We start from the raw sequence: 14,188 nt of genomic DNA, 5'->3' as shown, positions 1-14,188 counted from the left end.
GGCTTAAAGGACAACACCAAAATGCTAACTGCATGTTTCTGGAGTCATGGGGTACTTAGTGGTTTTAATTTCTTCTCTGAGTTTCTCTTTATTTTCTGCGCGATCTGAAATATTTGTGATTTTAGTAATAAAATTTTTTATATTTTTATTACAATGGGGTTTTCTCCTAACTTATGCCTTTATGAAACTATATATTCTTTATAAACCAGTCAGGAAAAAACTATAGATATTACAATATATCAGCAGACATACTCAACAATTCAAGGGTTCTAATGTGGCTTAAAAAGTGAGTTATTTTATACCTTTTAAGAATACTGTAACTCATTATAAAAGATCTCCTAAATACAATGGAAAATGGTTAAACATCACAGGACAAAATAAATTAAGCATTGTTTTAAGAAAGAATCTGGGTTTTCCTTCCCCTTTAAGTAAACAAGATAAAAAGGGAAAGGGGCCAAAAAGAAAACAGGCCCCACCCCACGCTAAGACTCTGCACAGTCGGTGAAGAACATTCCAGAAAAATGTGCAGCCCTTGAACATCTAGTCTTGACCTTAAGGCAAACATACCAGAAACAGTCACCCAGGAGGGTGGGGGAGCAAGCAGAAGCTTCACCCTAGCCAAGGCGGGCATCAGAAGCTGATTTCCTGGACACTGTTTAAGTGAGGCTCGCCAGTGGCCCACTCCCGACATCTTTTCCCACACTTTGGAAATAATGAAACACCAAGGCCCCATCAAATGCACATTTAAAGAAGTTAACAGAAAAATCTTTTTAAATTTTCAGTGTTCTTTGCACTTTATTATCAATTTTGTTCTTCTCTAGGTTCTGGTAGGAAAAAAAATGAACAGAAGCACATCTGGCTTACTAGTCATTTTATTTATTTGGCTTTTATACAGCTAAAATGAAGTTTGCACTGGAGTTTAAGGATATTTTTGATAAAGAGCAAGAACTTCTTAAGTATTTCCAAAATTTGGAAAGCCTGGAGAGAAGAAATACAGGAGAGATGGAAATCTTTTCATTATTCTTTCACCCAGAGATAACCCCCATTAGCAGGCTTAAGAACTTTTTAAGCATAAACATATTCAACTATACATATTGCACACCGAACATATATGAATCAAAAGAATAAATTCTATGTATGAATCATTTTAAATTTCATCCAACTGATCTGTTGATAAAAATCTGTAGTTATGTTCTAATGTTTATTTTACTGCCTAACTATTGGCTTCAAATTTGTATATTAAAGTTCAAACCTAGGGAACTCCGGATTCCAGAGAATAAATATCAAATAGTTCTAAAAACCATTCAGGTGTTTACTTTCACACTTGAATGTTTATTAAGAATGGATGACTCCTAGAAAACAAAGTCAATGAGGCCGGGCGCAGTAAGTTAATCCTCCGCCTGTGGCACTGGCATCCCATGTGGCCGCCGGTTCTGGTCCCGGCTGCTCCTCTTCTGATTCAGCTCTCTGCTGTGGCCCGGGAAAGCAGTGGAGGATGGCCAAGTCCTTGGGCCCCTGCACCCATACGGGAGACCAGGAGGAGGCACCTGGCTCCTGGCTTCAGATCGGCGCAGCTCTGGCCGTAGTGGCCATTGGGGAGTGAACCAGTGGATGAAGACCTCTTTCTCTGTCTCTCCCTCTCACTGTCTGTAACTCTACCTCTCAAATAAATAAATAAAATCTTAAATAAAAAGTCAATTTAAAACAATCTTTTAAGTATAATATCTTGCTATCTTATCTTAAAGCACAGTAAACCCTGAAACCATCTTCAAATAACCATTTAAAGTTCATGGCAGAAAAATATATAAAATTCACGGACTAACCTAGTTAATTTTTGTAAACTACATTTCACAAAGTACTAATACAGTTGAGGACTTGGATCACAAAACAAAGTACCTCCCAAATATTTTCCCTACTAGCTAAGGACAATTTGACTCATTCACTTGACACTTTCAAAATACAGTCTCTATGAAGTTCCCCAGTTGGAATTTTATCTTCATTTCTAACCAATTCCAATGAAACATTATGGTCAACTGGTTACAAAATTAACCTTAGCAGCAGAGTTTGGGCCTCCACAAATGTGAACAACCATGTCAGCAGAACTGCCTGCTCTCACAGCTCAAGGGTAAAGGCTGGAAAAATTAAAGAACCTTGGTCTGCCCCACTTGAGTTGACCAACTTAGTGTGGAGACTCCAGTAAACATTCCAGAACATCTGAATGCTCTACCTTCTCTCAGGCCCACAATCTTCAGATGCTGACTTATTCCTTTGACCACTGCTCTTAGAAAAATACAGATGACTGATATGACAATCAATCCTTGGAAATTTTACACTATTCCTGAACAATGGTCTACAGTGGTCCAGATCTATTTTTTCCTTCTTTTTTAAAAATGCATTCATCTGAAATGCAGAGTGATAGATACAGAGGGAGAGACAGAGTCAGAGACAGCGTTCATTCAAAGGTTCACTCCCTGTATGCCCCCAACGATCAAGGGTAGGGCCAGGCAGAAGCCAAGAGCCAAGAACTTTATCCAGGTCTCCCACGTGAGTAGCAATAACCCAAGGCCTTCATCCGCTGCCTCCCAAACACTTTAGCAGAACCTCCAAGGAAAGCATGGAACAACTGGTGCTCAAACCAGGCACTCCAATATGGGAGGCCTGTGGTCCAAGTGGGGGCTTAACTTTGTGAGTCCTAATGCCTGCACCCCCATCACTTTTTTGATTATGAAAAAAGTGGTCCTCATGGTTACTTAAATTGTTTACTGTACTCTTCTCCGTGAAATATTTCAAAACTAAAAATAACAAACATTAAATCATAGGAATTTCCTTTCATACAAGAAAGGAAATCACTCATTAGCCTACCATCCAAAGCAAATCATTAACATTTTAATGTATTTTCCTTCCAGTTTTTTACATAATATAGCAAAACTGTAGTCATACTGCATTATATAGCTTTGCATACAGATTATTTCCACTGATCATTATGCTGTTAGCATCTGCCTATTTCAGTAATATTCTTCCTAACCATTATTTAAGCACTATATTCAATTCCATTCCATGGTTATACCATAATTTATTTGATTATGCCTCGTGGAAAAACAGTTTTTTTTTTTCCACCATTAAGATTGGTAAGAATATCCTTTTTTAAAACCTCTGTCCATGGGCCAGTGTTGTGGTTTAGTGAGCTAAAGCCTCCACCTGCGGTGCCAGCATACCACATGGGCGCCACTTCAGGTCCTGGCTGCTCCACTTCCAATCCAGCTCTAGGCTATGGCCTGGGAAAGCAGCAGAAGATGCCCAAGTGCTTGGGCCCTTGCACCTATGTGGGAGACCTAAAAGAAGCTGCTGGCTTCTGACTTCAGATCGGCCCAGCTACGGCCATTGCGGCCATTGGGGGAGTCAACCAGCAGACTTCCTCTCTCTGTAACTCTCAAATAAATAAATAAAAATTCAAAAACAAAAACCAAAAAAACACCTCTGTCCAGGATGGGCATTTGGCCTAGTGATTAAGCCAACAGTTAAAGGACACTGGCATTCCATGCTGGCATGCCTGGGTTCCATACCTGGTTCTGGCTCTGAATTTCAGCTTCCTACTGACGCAGCCCCTGGGAAACAGTGGTGATGGCTCCAGTATCTGGGTCTCAGCAACCCACATGGGAGTCCTGGATGATGTTCCCACTTCCCAGCTTCAACCCTACCCCGCGGCTCCAGCTGTAGCAGGCATCTGGAGACTGAAACAGCAGATGGGAGAAGCACATGCTTTCTCTCTCCCCATCTCTCAAATAAATTTTTTAAAAAACTTTTAAAAAATCTCTGTCTTTAATTTTGAAATTTTTTTTTAGGTTATGGAGTTACACATGAGATTTCAATCCAAAATGCACAGATATTTAAGGCTTCTGTAAGTCTGCATTAATCCAAATATTTTTCCAACAGTAATACAGAGCTCCCACCTCATAGCAGCCTGAAAGCAATTTTTACCAAGTAGAATGGAAATACTAATCTATTATTTTACATTGTGGTGCATATACCAAGGAGTGTGAGCAGTTTAATAGTTTTCAGTCTCCTTGATTTTTTTTTTTCTTTTTTGACAGGCAGAGTGGACAGTGAGAGAGAGAGAGACAGAGAGAAAAGTCTTCCTTTGCCGTTGGTTCACCCTCCAATGGCCGCTGCGGCCGGCCTACCACGCTGATCCAAAGGCAGGAGTCAGGTGCTTCTCCTGGTCTCCCATGGGGTGCAGGGCCCAAGCACTTGGGCCATTCTCCACTGCACTCACGGGCCACAGCAGAGAGCTGGCCTGGAAGAGGGGCAACCGGGACAGAATCCGGAGCCCCAACTGGGACTAGAACCTGGTGTGCCGGCGCCACAACGTGGAGGATTAGCCTATTGAGCCGGCCTTGATTTTTTCTTTTATAAACTAGCTATTCATATTCTTTCCCCAGACACCAGGGTTGCTTATTTAATGACTGCTTGCTTATTTAAAACATACATATACAACAAATACAAGCAAACTTCAAAAAGTTCATGGAAATGCATCTTATGAAAAAACTATGCACAAGTTTCATTTTTTTTGGCACCAAAACAAATTTATCATTAATTTCATCTGTCCATGAACATCCTGAAGTCCCCTCATGTATTAATCAAGTTTGCCTTCCCTATTATTCTGACATGCTACAAAGAAACAAGCTTAATATAGACTGAATTTGGCATCATTCACCTAAATGACTGACACTATTTGCTGGAATGTATTTTTTTTTTTAACAAATCAAGTAATTCTGATGCAAGAGAAAGCACAAAATTGAGGAAAATTAAACAAAAATTCCATATTCTATAATCACTAAAATTTACCATGATGGGTAGTGGGCAATCTCATTTAGCCTTAATAATCTTGTTTGATAGGTACTGTTGTACCACTGTTTTAAATGAAGAGGCTCAGGCATACAGCGGTCTAGGCAGTTTGCCCAAGGTCACCCAGCACATGAGCAATTAACCAGCCAGGTTATAGCTGTCTAAAGTCATGACCTCTCTCCAACTACGCTGAGGATGCTGCCATAACCTCAAACTAACCTGTTTAAATGCAAAATTAATTTGCTTCCAAAACAAATATTCACTCATGCCCCTGACTTAATTGTCATAGTCATCAACCACTTTGTGATCATTTGATTTTGAAACCCTTATCACCTCAGTTCCTCATCCACTGGGCCCACCTTCCATCCAATCATCCTACAAACCTTTGGGACAGGACTGGATCTTCACAATCCTTCTCCCCATCTCCTCTCTTCCTCATTCCTTTGGCCTCCATTATAACTTGCTCCCTTAACCTCTGGACCCCACAATCACCCTTTCCTGTGTCCCTGATTCTTGTTTCTTCCCATCTCACTGTATTCTAGACACTGCTGATGCAGTGAGCTACTCAAATATTTTATAATCATGGACTTTAGAGATATATAGGATCTTAAAACCTGAGCACCAGATTTCATCAATGGGTAGTAGAATATTCCTGAGGCTCTGTATCAGCTCAGTAGGAAAAGAGTACCATTAATGATTCTTTTTTTAAACATTTATTTATTTGAAAGAATGACAGAAGAGAAGGGGTAGAGACAGAGAAACTGAGTGATCAATTTCCACATACTGGTTCATTTTCCAAATGCCCACAGCAGCCATAGCAGGGCCAGGCCGAAGTCATCTGGGCCTCCCACGTGGATAGAAGGAACCCAAGTACTTGGGCCATCATCCACTGCCTCCCATGCAGGTTGGCCAGAAGCTGGTTCAGAAATGAAGTAGGGAGGACTCAACCTCAGGCACTCTGATAAAAGCTGCAGGCATGCCCAGCAGTGGCTTACCTCCCAGCACAATGCACGCCCCACGACTGACTTCAGATGTCTGTCAGTGTTACAGAGTAAACAGGATTCGATGCCTCAAACTCAAGTAGAAGTCCAAGTCATATGTTCATGGTTAACTGATTAAGGATGGAGACTTGATCCAATTACTGTGCCTAGGAGGTGAGCCTGCAAGAGGTCTTTATAGAAGGCTGGTTATATAAGTCAAGGGCGCTTCCTGTATCTCTGCTTCCTGGCTTGCCCTGGTTTGGTTCCTCCATACATGCTCCACCATTGCCAGCCTCCTCTAAAAGCCAAAGGGCCACCCCATCTGAGAATGTGATCCTCCAAATTGTGAGCTGAAATAAACCTTTCTCCCCTAAGTTGCTCCTTGCAGGTATTTTAGTTACACTAACAAAAAGCTAACACAGCCAGGGACATATGGGAGTCCCACCATTTACTATGTTTTAACTTTCACTATGATTTTATCTGAGTCTTTCGTTTTATAAAATTGGATATCAAGGGGCCAGCACTGTGTTGCATCAGGTAAAGCTGCTGCCTGCAATGCCAGCATTCCACGGCAATGCTGGCTCAAGTTCCGGCTGCTCTACTTCCAATCCAGCTCCCTGTTAATACGCCTGGCAAAAGCATGGCCCAAGTGCTTGGGGTCCCACTACCCAAATGGAAGACCTAGATGAAACTCCTGGCTCTAACTTCTGGCTTTGATCTGGCCCAGCCTCAGCCATTGCAGATGGAAGATCTCTATCTCTCCCTCTCTAACACTGACTTCCACATAAACAAACACATCTTTAAAAAATGAATGTTAGAATAAGATATCCATAGCTCTTCTGATAGAAAAAATGTTTAGGAATCTTTTGCAAAACATACCAAAAAGATCAATGCTCACACAGCTCACACATTCCCAAGAGAAAGGAATGGAGCTACGAAGAACAGAATACCTACTGGAAGGCTGGCGCTATGCAGGGCTGCCTCATGCCAACTATATGAGAAGTAAGCAAGACTATTTCAATTTTTCTGATGATGAATCTGTGGTCTCTACAGTAACTAGTCCAAGGCCAGCTCCTGGTCACGGCCACGTGACTAGTATACAATAACACTAGAATTTGTGCCCAGAGCCATTGCAACTCCAAACTAAGGAAAGAATTTCTGCAGTAACAAAGTCATCTTCCCACACCTTAAAGCACAAAAACTGATTATGACTCTATTAAAACTTTGTTATTCATCAAAAGAAAACACAAATAGTTTTAAGAAAACACAATCTAGGATATACTTTTTACATCACATACAACCATATAATCCACAAGGGATCAGTAGGTGAGCTACATTTACAGCTCCTACCAACAAATAATAAATCCAGAAGAAAAATGAGTATAAGACTTAACAGGCACTTTGCAAAATGGGGAACCAAACTGGTCAATAATATAAACACTTAACTTCAATAATCAGGGAAATTATAAAGAAAATATACAGGGGCTGGCACCATGGCTCACTTGGTTAATATTCTGCCTGTGGCGCCGGCATCCCATATGGACACCGGTTCTAGTCCCAGTTGCTCCTCTTCCAGTCCAGCTCTCTGCTGTGGCCCAGGAGGGCAGCGGAGGATGGCCCAAGTGCTTGGGCCCCTGCACCTGGCTCCTGGCTTCGGATCGGCGCAGCGCCAGCCATAGCGGTCATTTAGGGGGTGAATCAACAGAAGGAAAACCTTTCTGTCTCTCTCTCTCACTGTCTATAACTCTACCTGTCAAATAAATAAATGAAAGAAAGAAAATATACAATGAAACAGCATTTCACAAATACCAACAGGATACGATTTTGAAATCTGGCAAATGAAGTACTGGCGAGGTTGTGGAACAACTGTAATACTTTGCTGCTAACTGCAATGCAAGCCACAATCCAGTACAATCACTCTTTTTCTTAAAAAAAAAAAAAAGATAATATTTATTATTTATCTGAGAGGTAGAGCTACAGATAGTGAGAAGGAGAGACAGAAGGAAAGGCCTTCCATCCACTGGTTCACTCCCCAAATGGGCACAATGGCCGAAGCTGGGCAGATTGGAAGCCAGGAGCCAGGAGCCTCCTTGGGGTATCCCATGAGAGGGCAGGGGCCCAATCACTTTGGCCATCTTCTACCACCTTTCCCAGGCCGTAGCAGAGAGCCAGACCAGAAGAGGAATAGCTGGGACTAGAACTAACATCCACTTGGGATGCTGGTGCTGCAAGCAGAGGATTAACCTACTGCATCACGGTGCCAGCCCCAACAATCACTCTTGAAAAATCACTCTTCAGCATCTACTAAAGTTGGTAATGCACACCTCCTATGTTCCAACAAATATCATTAGAGAAAGAGGCAGAGACATATTCTACATATGTATCAGAAGACATACAAGAACCACTCACACCAACCCTTGTGTAACACCAAAAACTGGAACTAATCCAAATCTCCACCTACAGTAGAATGAGTAGATAAATCACAGTGGGATACAATACAGCAGCCAAAATTAACCAACTAGAGTAACAAAATGAATAAATCTTTGGAACATAATGTTAATCTAGAAATGCAAGTCACAGAAAGTCAGGTCAAGTGTCATTTTGCTTCTATGAAGCCCACACAAAATGAACATTTTTTTAAGAGCATAAACCAAAGAAAAGGGGATGATGGGCAGAAAATTCAGGATAGGGACTTCCTCGAATGGGATGAGAGAGGAGTTCTGAATGTTTAAGGTTCTTCTCAAACTGGACAGTGGCTGCCGGAGCATCAGTGGCTTGTGATTCTTCAACATGTATTTTAGGAACATTATTGTGTATCTACTCATTAGTTCATAAAACACTACTTAAGAAAAAAAAAAAAAAAAAAGAGGGCAGGACAGGGAGCCAGAAGGGAGTGGAGTAGAGGGGGGAACAGGAAACCCTGAGCTCCTGGGCTCCAGCTCTGATGCCTCAAAGCCAACGACTTCTCAAAAGAATAAAGCCTTGGTTTTCAACTTTGGAAGTATTTGGAACAAGAACCGGAAACACTGATTAGCCTAAACTCTAGTAAGTACGACTCTTCCACCTCCAAATTAAATGAGTTTATAAAGTAATTCTGTATTTAATAATTTACAGGGTACATAACTTTCTTCCTCACCATTTATTTAATGATTCAAGCAGGAACAAATGTACTGACACTTAAGCAAGAGAACAGAGATACAAGAAGAAACCTTTTCATACTGAGGTCCTGTAGCTGAAGGAATAGAGCAATCTCAATTTAATGTGCACACAAATCAGTTAGGGGTCATGTTAAATGGCAGATTCTGACTTTGGGGGGGTTGGTCTGGAGTTAGGGAGAAAGAGCCTGCATCTACTTCAAGTGCAGGTGCTGTTGACACTGGTGCCCACAAACCTCACGATGGCAGCAAGGGACGTTATGAAGTCTTCTCTAGAGATGTTTAAAGTAGAAACAGGGGTGTATGTAATCGGGATAACTTAACCTTACCCACCAAAGAGTAAAGATTGATGATGTAATTCCCACAGTATATAAACATGAATACAGCACAAATGTTTCCCAAAAGTCTGAATATTAAGCTAGTTCTTTTAACTTGGGAATACAAAAAGGCTGAAAACTTTCAAGAGAAATTCATGGCAGATGCTTTACCCACTCCCACAGACAGAAGTAGATTTCCTATCAGGGATATGAGCCCTTATAAAAGAATGATCTGCAGTCCCTATAGTGTAGATGGAAGAAAACAGGACCACCATAGGAAATGCACAGTACATTAAATAAAACCCAAATACAAGGAAGATGTCCAACATAATTTTAATTATGCCCAACGTAATTAAAGGAGCATGATATCACTGCATGTCAAAAAATCGTTAAAATTTTAAAAATATGCTCTGAAGCTCAAAAAGCTTAAAAATACTTCAACAAAATTACATCAAACGGTATCTACTCATCATGTCTACTGATGTTTGCTCAGTAGTAGTAAAATCCTTCCATCTCAAAATAGTACTTGCACATGTAAAGTCATACTTTGAAAAATCAAGACAAAGGAGAGTACTCCAGACTCTTCCAGGAAACCCTGCCAGTGCCAAGCGTGCGTCACAAGCAGAGTGAGGCCTTCTCACCTGCTCCTACGACGTGACACACAGTTGTTCCTAGTGCGCCCCAGAGATGCTCCTCACAGAAAGCCGCAGCTGTGCGGCCGGCCAAGTGACAGCGGCTCCTCCACTGTCCCCGTGCTTCTCAGTCCCTCAGATGAAGGTCTGGTCGGTCACTCCAGGGACGGCAGAGTTACAAAGAGCTTAACCCAACAGAATTCTGCACCTGGTGTGTAAGTCAGAACAGCTAAACCTCCTGTGACATCAACACAGGATATTTCTTACAACATAGTAAATCCAAAACGTCTGGATAATCCTTGTGAACAATACTCGCAGAAGTCTTCATGCAGTACCATTTTCCACAACCAGCATAATGAGGAAGCCCGAATCCAAAAAGCCCCATATTTCAAGTGGCCCTCCATTAAAGAAACTCAAAATAATGCACACGCAGCGCACGAATTTACCGGAATGCGTACTCTGCAGAGTCACATTAGGACATTGACTTGGATTCATTAGAGATTAAAAAAATAAATAAAAGCAGGCACACCCTTGGCTCTGAAACACAGACCTCCCCTTCCAGTTAGCAGTCTGAAATTTCCCTTTTCACACACACATTTCAGAAGAGTCTGAGCTGACATTTGCAATATATGCCACTTGCCAAATCCCACACTGAACAACTGGATTATAAAAATGGCATGTAGAGGGGAAGTGCCCTGAGCACTAGCTGCAGCGGAACAGAAGAGAACACTGGGAATCATCTGCTGACCTTGGTGGCCTCCGCTTCCTGAGCCCTCCCCAGTCGCATCGGCTAAAAAATACACATGCACCAGAAACATCTAAACAAACATAAACGCAGCCCATTACCATCGCAATCCCATTAGTCACGCCTAGAGATTGAACTTGGCTATCTGAATCAAGACATCTGAACACCAATTTACCATCACTCATCTACCTGATGTTCCTTAATAAGGAATCCAACTAGCTCAGTTGGATCTGACTTAAAGAAAACGCAAACGGTGAACACACACACAGGTTAAAGGAATCATTTACTACCCATCAGAAAATACATAAATTCATTTTCAAACGACTCACTGAATCTGAACGCCAGTATTTTTTTTTATGTCTCAGGAGCATAAGAACCACAATATATTAACCATCTCATTTTATAAAAATGGTTTCCTATAGGACAAAATCATATTCTGTTTGTACCGACCAAAGACAGATGAGGGTATTGTAAAACGTCATGTCATAGCTGTGCAGGACCGATTAATAAACAGCAACTTTTCCCTTACGAAGAAATCGATGCCTAGCTGGGCTGCGGTTAGAGGTTATCGACGATCCACAGGAAGACGCTGCGACTCCCACACCGGCTGCACCAGCGTCCCCGCACATCCCTGGGCCCTGTCCTGCCTGCAGCCCCTCCCTAGGGCGCCGCCGGTCGGAGATCAGATTCTGGTCCGCAACCCTCAGCCTGCATTAGTGCTGCAGGGCACCCCTCCGTCCCCGCACGGGCAGGGAGGGAGGGGGTCAAGCCGGCCGAGCGGACTGTCCCCCCCCCCACCCCATCTAGGCGGCCTGGTCCCCCCGACGCCTCAGCACGCAGCTGAGGCAGCATGACGAGGTAGAAGCGCCGCGGGCAGCCCGGGGCCTGGGTGGGGCCGGGCGGGGGCCGCAGGCGCCGAGTGGCCGTGCCAAGCCCCGCCGGCGAGACCCGCGGAAGCTGCGATACTGCTGCATTGTGCTGCATCACGGCGAGAGACGCGAGCCATCCATCTTGCCAAAAAGGAACATCCCCGCCCAAACAAACCCCACCGAACCCATTTTTCCCCCTGCCCACGCTCGCCCTCTCCTCACTCACTAGCTGGCCAGGCTTTGGATGAGAAAAATTACGGACAATGCTTGGTGTCCCGATCCCCTCTCCTCCCCCCATCTGATAGCAGCACCTGGCACCTTTTCCTCCCACAAAAACAAAGGGAGGCTCCCCCCCCCCGGGGGAAAAAAAAAAGCAGGCCGCGGGCGTGGCGTGGGGGTGACGACGAGAGGGGCGTGCAGCCCACCTCGCAGGGCAGGCCCGAGGGTCCCCGCGCCGGTACAAACCTGTTGAAGGCAGGGTGGCCGGAGCTGCAGGGCGGGCGCGGCGGCGGCTCCGCGCCCCGAGGAGGCTCCCGCCCAGCCCCCGGGGGGTAGGGGCGGCGGGCTGAGGAGGGGGCGCGAGGGAGGACGCCGGCCGCCGCCTCCGGCTCAGCTGCAGCGCGGCGCAGCCCGGACCACGCCTGGCCGCATCGCCGGTACCGTTACGCGCGCAGCCGGGCCCTGTCAGCGCCGCCCCCGCTCCCCGCCCGCGCGGCCCGAGGGCACCTGAAAACCCACCCTCGGGGCTGCCCACTCCGCACCAGCCCCGCGCCGGAGCGAGAGAGGGCGAGGGAGGGAGCGAGCGGCGCTGCCCACCGGGAGGTGGGGGGCGAGCACGGGTGTGCGCGGCCGCCTCACTGCGGAGCTCGCCGCCCCCCCAGCGCCGACGAGCACCGGAGCCCCAAGCTCCCCGCGTCGCCCCCGCCCGGGCTCTGCAGGCTCCCCGCCCCCACGCCGCTCCCGGGGCGCAGGGCAGCGGCGTCCTCCGGCCCAGGGCCCGCGCCCCTCCTCCCGCCCGCCGCCCGCGAGGCAGCCCCAGTGAGTTGGCATCTTCTCGCCTGGGGGGGGGGGGCCCTACCTACCTCCAGGGATGGGGTGGGGGCGCCGGGGTCCCGTCCTCCTCCCGCTCCTCGGCGGCCGGGCGGGTGGGCCGGGAGGCGACTCCGCGGGGCTGTCCGCGGCTGGGGCCGGGGCTCACAGGACGGGACCGCTGGGCGCTACGGCGCGGGTGTGCGCGCTCGCTCCGGGAGGAGAGGCGGCCGAGGGAGGGACTGGAGGAATCCGCAGCCTGCACGGCAACAGCTGCACTGATTCCGGGGGCTGGGCGGGAGCGCGGGGGGCGGGGGGCGGAGGGAGCTGGCCGGGAGGGGGCGAGGGGCGGGGAGAGGGAGCGCGGGCGCGGGCGCGCACGCGCGCGCTCTCCCGCACGCCCTGCACCCGCCTCTCCGCCGCCTCCCTCGCTCGCGTGGATCCTCCCTTTGGCCGGCCCGCCGCTCCGGTCCGCAACCCCGCCGCCGCCCACCCGGCGCCTGCTCTGTGCGGGAGCCGACCGCCAGGCGCGTCCACGCACGCCAGCCGAGGTTTTTCCGGGTCCCGGCGGCGGGGACCATCCGGGACGGGGTGGGCACGGCTTGCCGCTGCTACCCGCGCGGAAGGACAATGAGGGCTTTGTCCCCACAGCGTGCGAGGGCCAATTTCACGTTTAATTTGAGGCTAATTCGATTATCGCCATGGAAAGGGGCAGCCTAATTTTCTCGTGACTCGTGCAACCTCTTTGCGCCCGCGCTGTGTGCGTTAGGGACACGATCCGGGACGGCGTGTTTAGGCAGGTCTGGGACCTGCGTTGGCTCGGCAGCCCCTGGATTTGGGTGGCGACGCCTTTTGGGTTCGCCCCGTTTACAGGATGGCGGCGACCTCTCGGTGGGAACCCTTGAGGTTTGCGGGAGGGAGAGGAGTTTGTGGGCGAGGGTGATGGGGTCCTCCTCTGCCAGTGCTTGGTCACCTGCCTTGGTCGCACAGCCGACAAGTGGTGGCCCGACTCTGGCCTCTGCCGCCCGCCCGCGCGCAGGCTCCCCTGCAACCTGAAGCCAGGTGCGCTTCCCTGTGGGGCTGCTTTCGGTAGGGTCGCCCCGGCGCCGGTGGGTGACCCCCGTCGCTTCGAGGACTGGCACTACCCCCGTCCGTGTTCTCGGAGATGTCCGTCAAGGGCCAGCGCCCCTGCCCCCATGGGCTGTCGCACCCCCATCAGCCTCAAGGCTACGTAGGAATTCTGGAACCGCCGCTATCGGAGTAGAAAAGATGGTGGCATCACCGTGACCACGGATAAAACGCTCTGTAGAAAACACGGTCTGGGGAAAATGTCATCCTGACTGCTCTGTAAGGTGCCCACCGTGGGTTTCCAAGTGCGTTGACAAGCGCCAGGGCTCTCCCGCCGCCCCACCCCGATAACCCAAGAACAGAAGGTGAGAGGGTTCCATGGTTTGGACCATGCCCCTCTCAGATCAACAGAACCCGCCTGATGGGTTGATATTTACAAATAAGACTAAACAGAATCGTCATGGCAAATTGGACGTGACTCTCCCCTTTCAGGCCTTTATCATCGGTCTCAATGTTTGTACCAATGTTTGCTTTAGATATGTATTTTT

At 47.3% G+C, this 14,188-nt stretch overlaps 2 protein-coding genes across 2 annotated transcripts in view; both read right to left on the bottom strand.

The window, feature by feature from the left end:
* Positions 1-12,717, bottom strand: part of SPTBN1 (spectrin beta, non-erythrocytic 1) — a 209,488-nt gene extending 196,771 nt beyond the window's left edge. Inside the window, exon 1 of the mRNA XM_062209440.1 lies at positions 12,626-12,717. The gene's annotated coding sequence lies outside the window, so the exon portion shown is untranslated. The remainder of the gene's footprint in view (positions 1-12,625) is intronic.
* The window catches only part of LOC133772336 (basic proline-rich protein-like), a 55,726-nt gene continuing 52,872 nt past the window's right edge, over positions 11,335-14,188 (bottom strand). Inside the window, exons 2-4 of the mRNA XM_062208837.1 lie at positions 13,382-13,713; positions 12,742-13,256; positions 11,335-12,601 (exon numbers count right to left, since the gene is read on the bottom strand). Coding sequence (XP_062064821.1) covers positions 11,335-12,601; positions 12,742-13,256; positions 13,382-13,713 — 2,114 coding nt within the window. The remainder of the gene's footprint in view (positions 12,602-12,741; positions 13,257-13,381; positions 13,714-14,188) is intronic.

This window comes from Lepus europaeus, chromosome 13 (genome assembly GCF_033115175.1).
Source record: "Lepus europaeus isolate LE1 chromosome 13, mLepTim1.pri, whole genome shotgun sequence".
NCBI classification, from domain to species: domain Eukaryota; kingdom Metazoa; phylum Chordata; class Mammalia; order Lagomorpha; family Leporidae; genus Lepus; species Lepus europaeus.
This window is presented reverse-complemented; position numbering and strand designations above follow the sequence as displayed.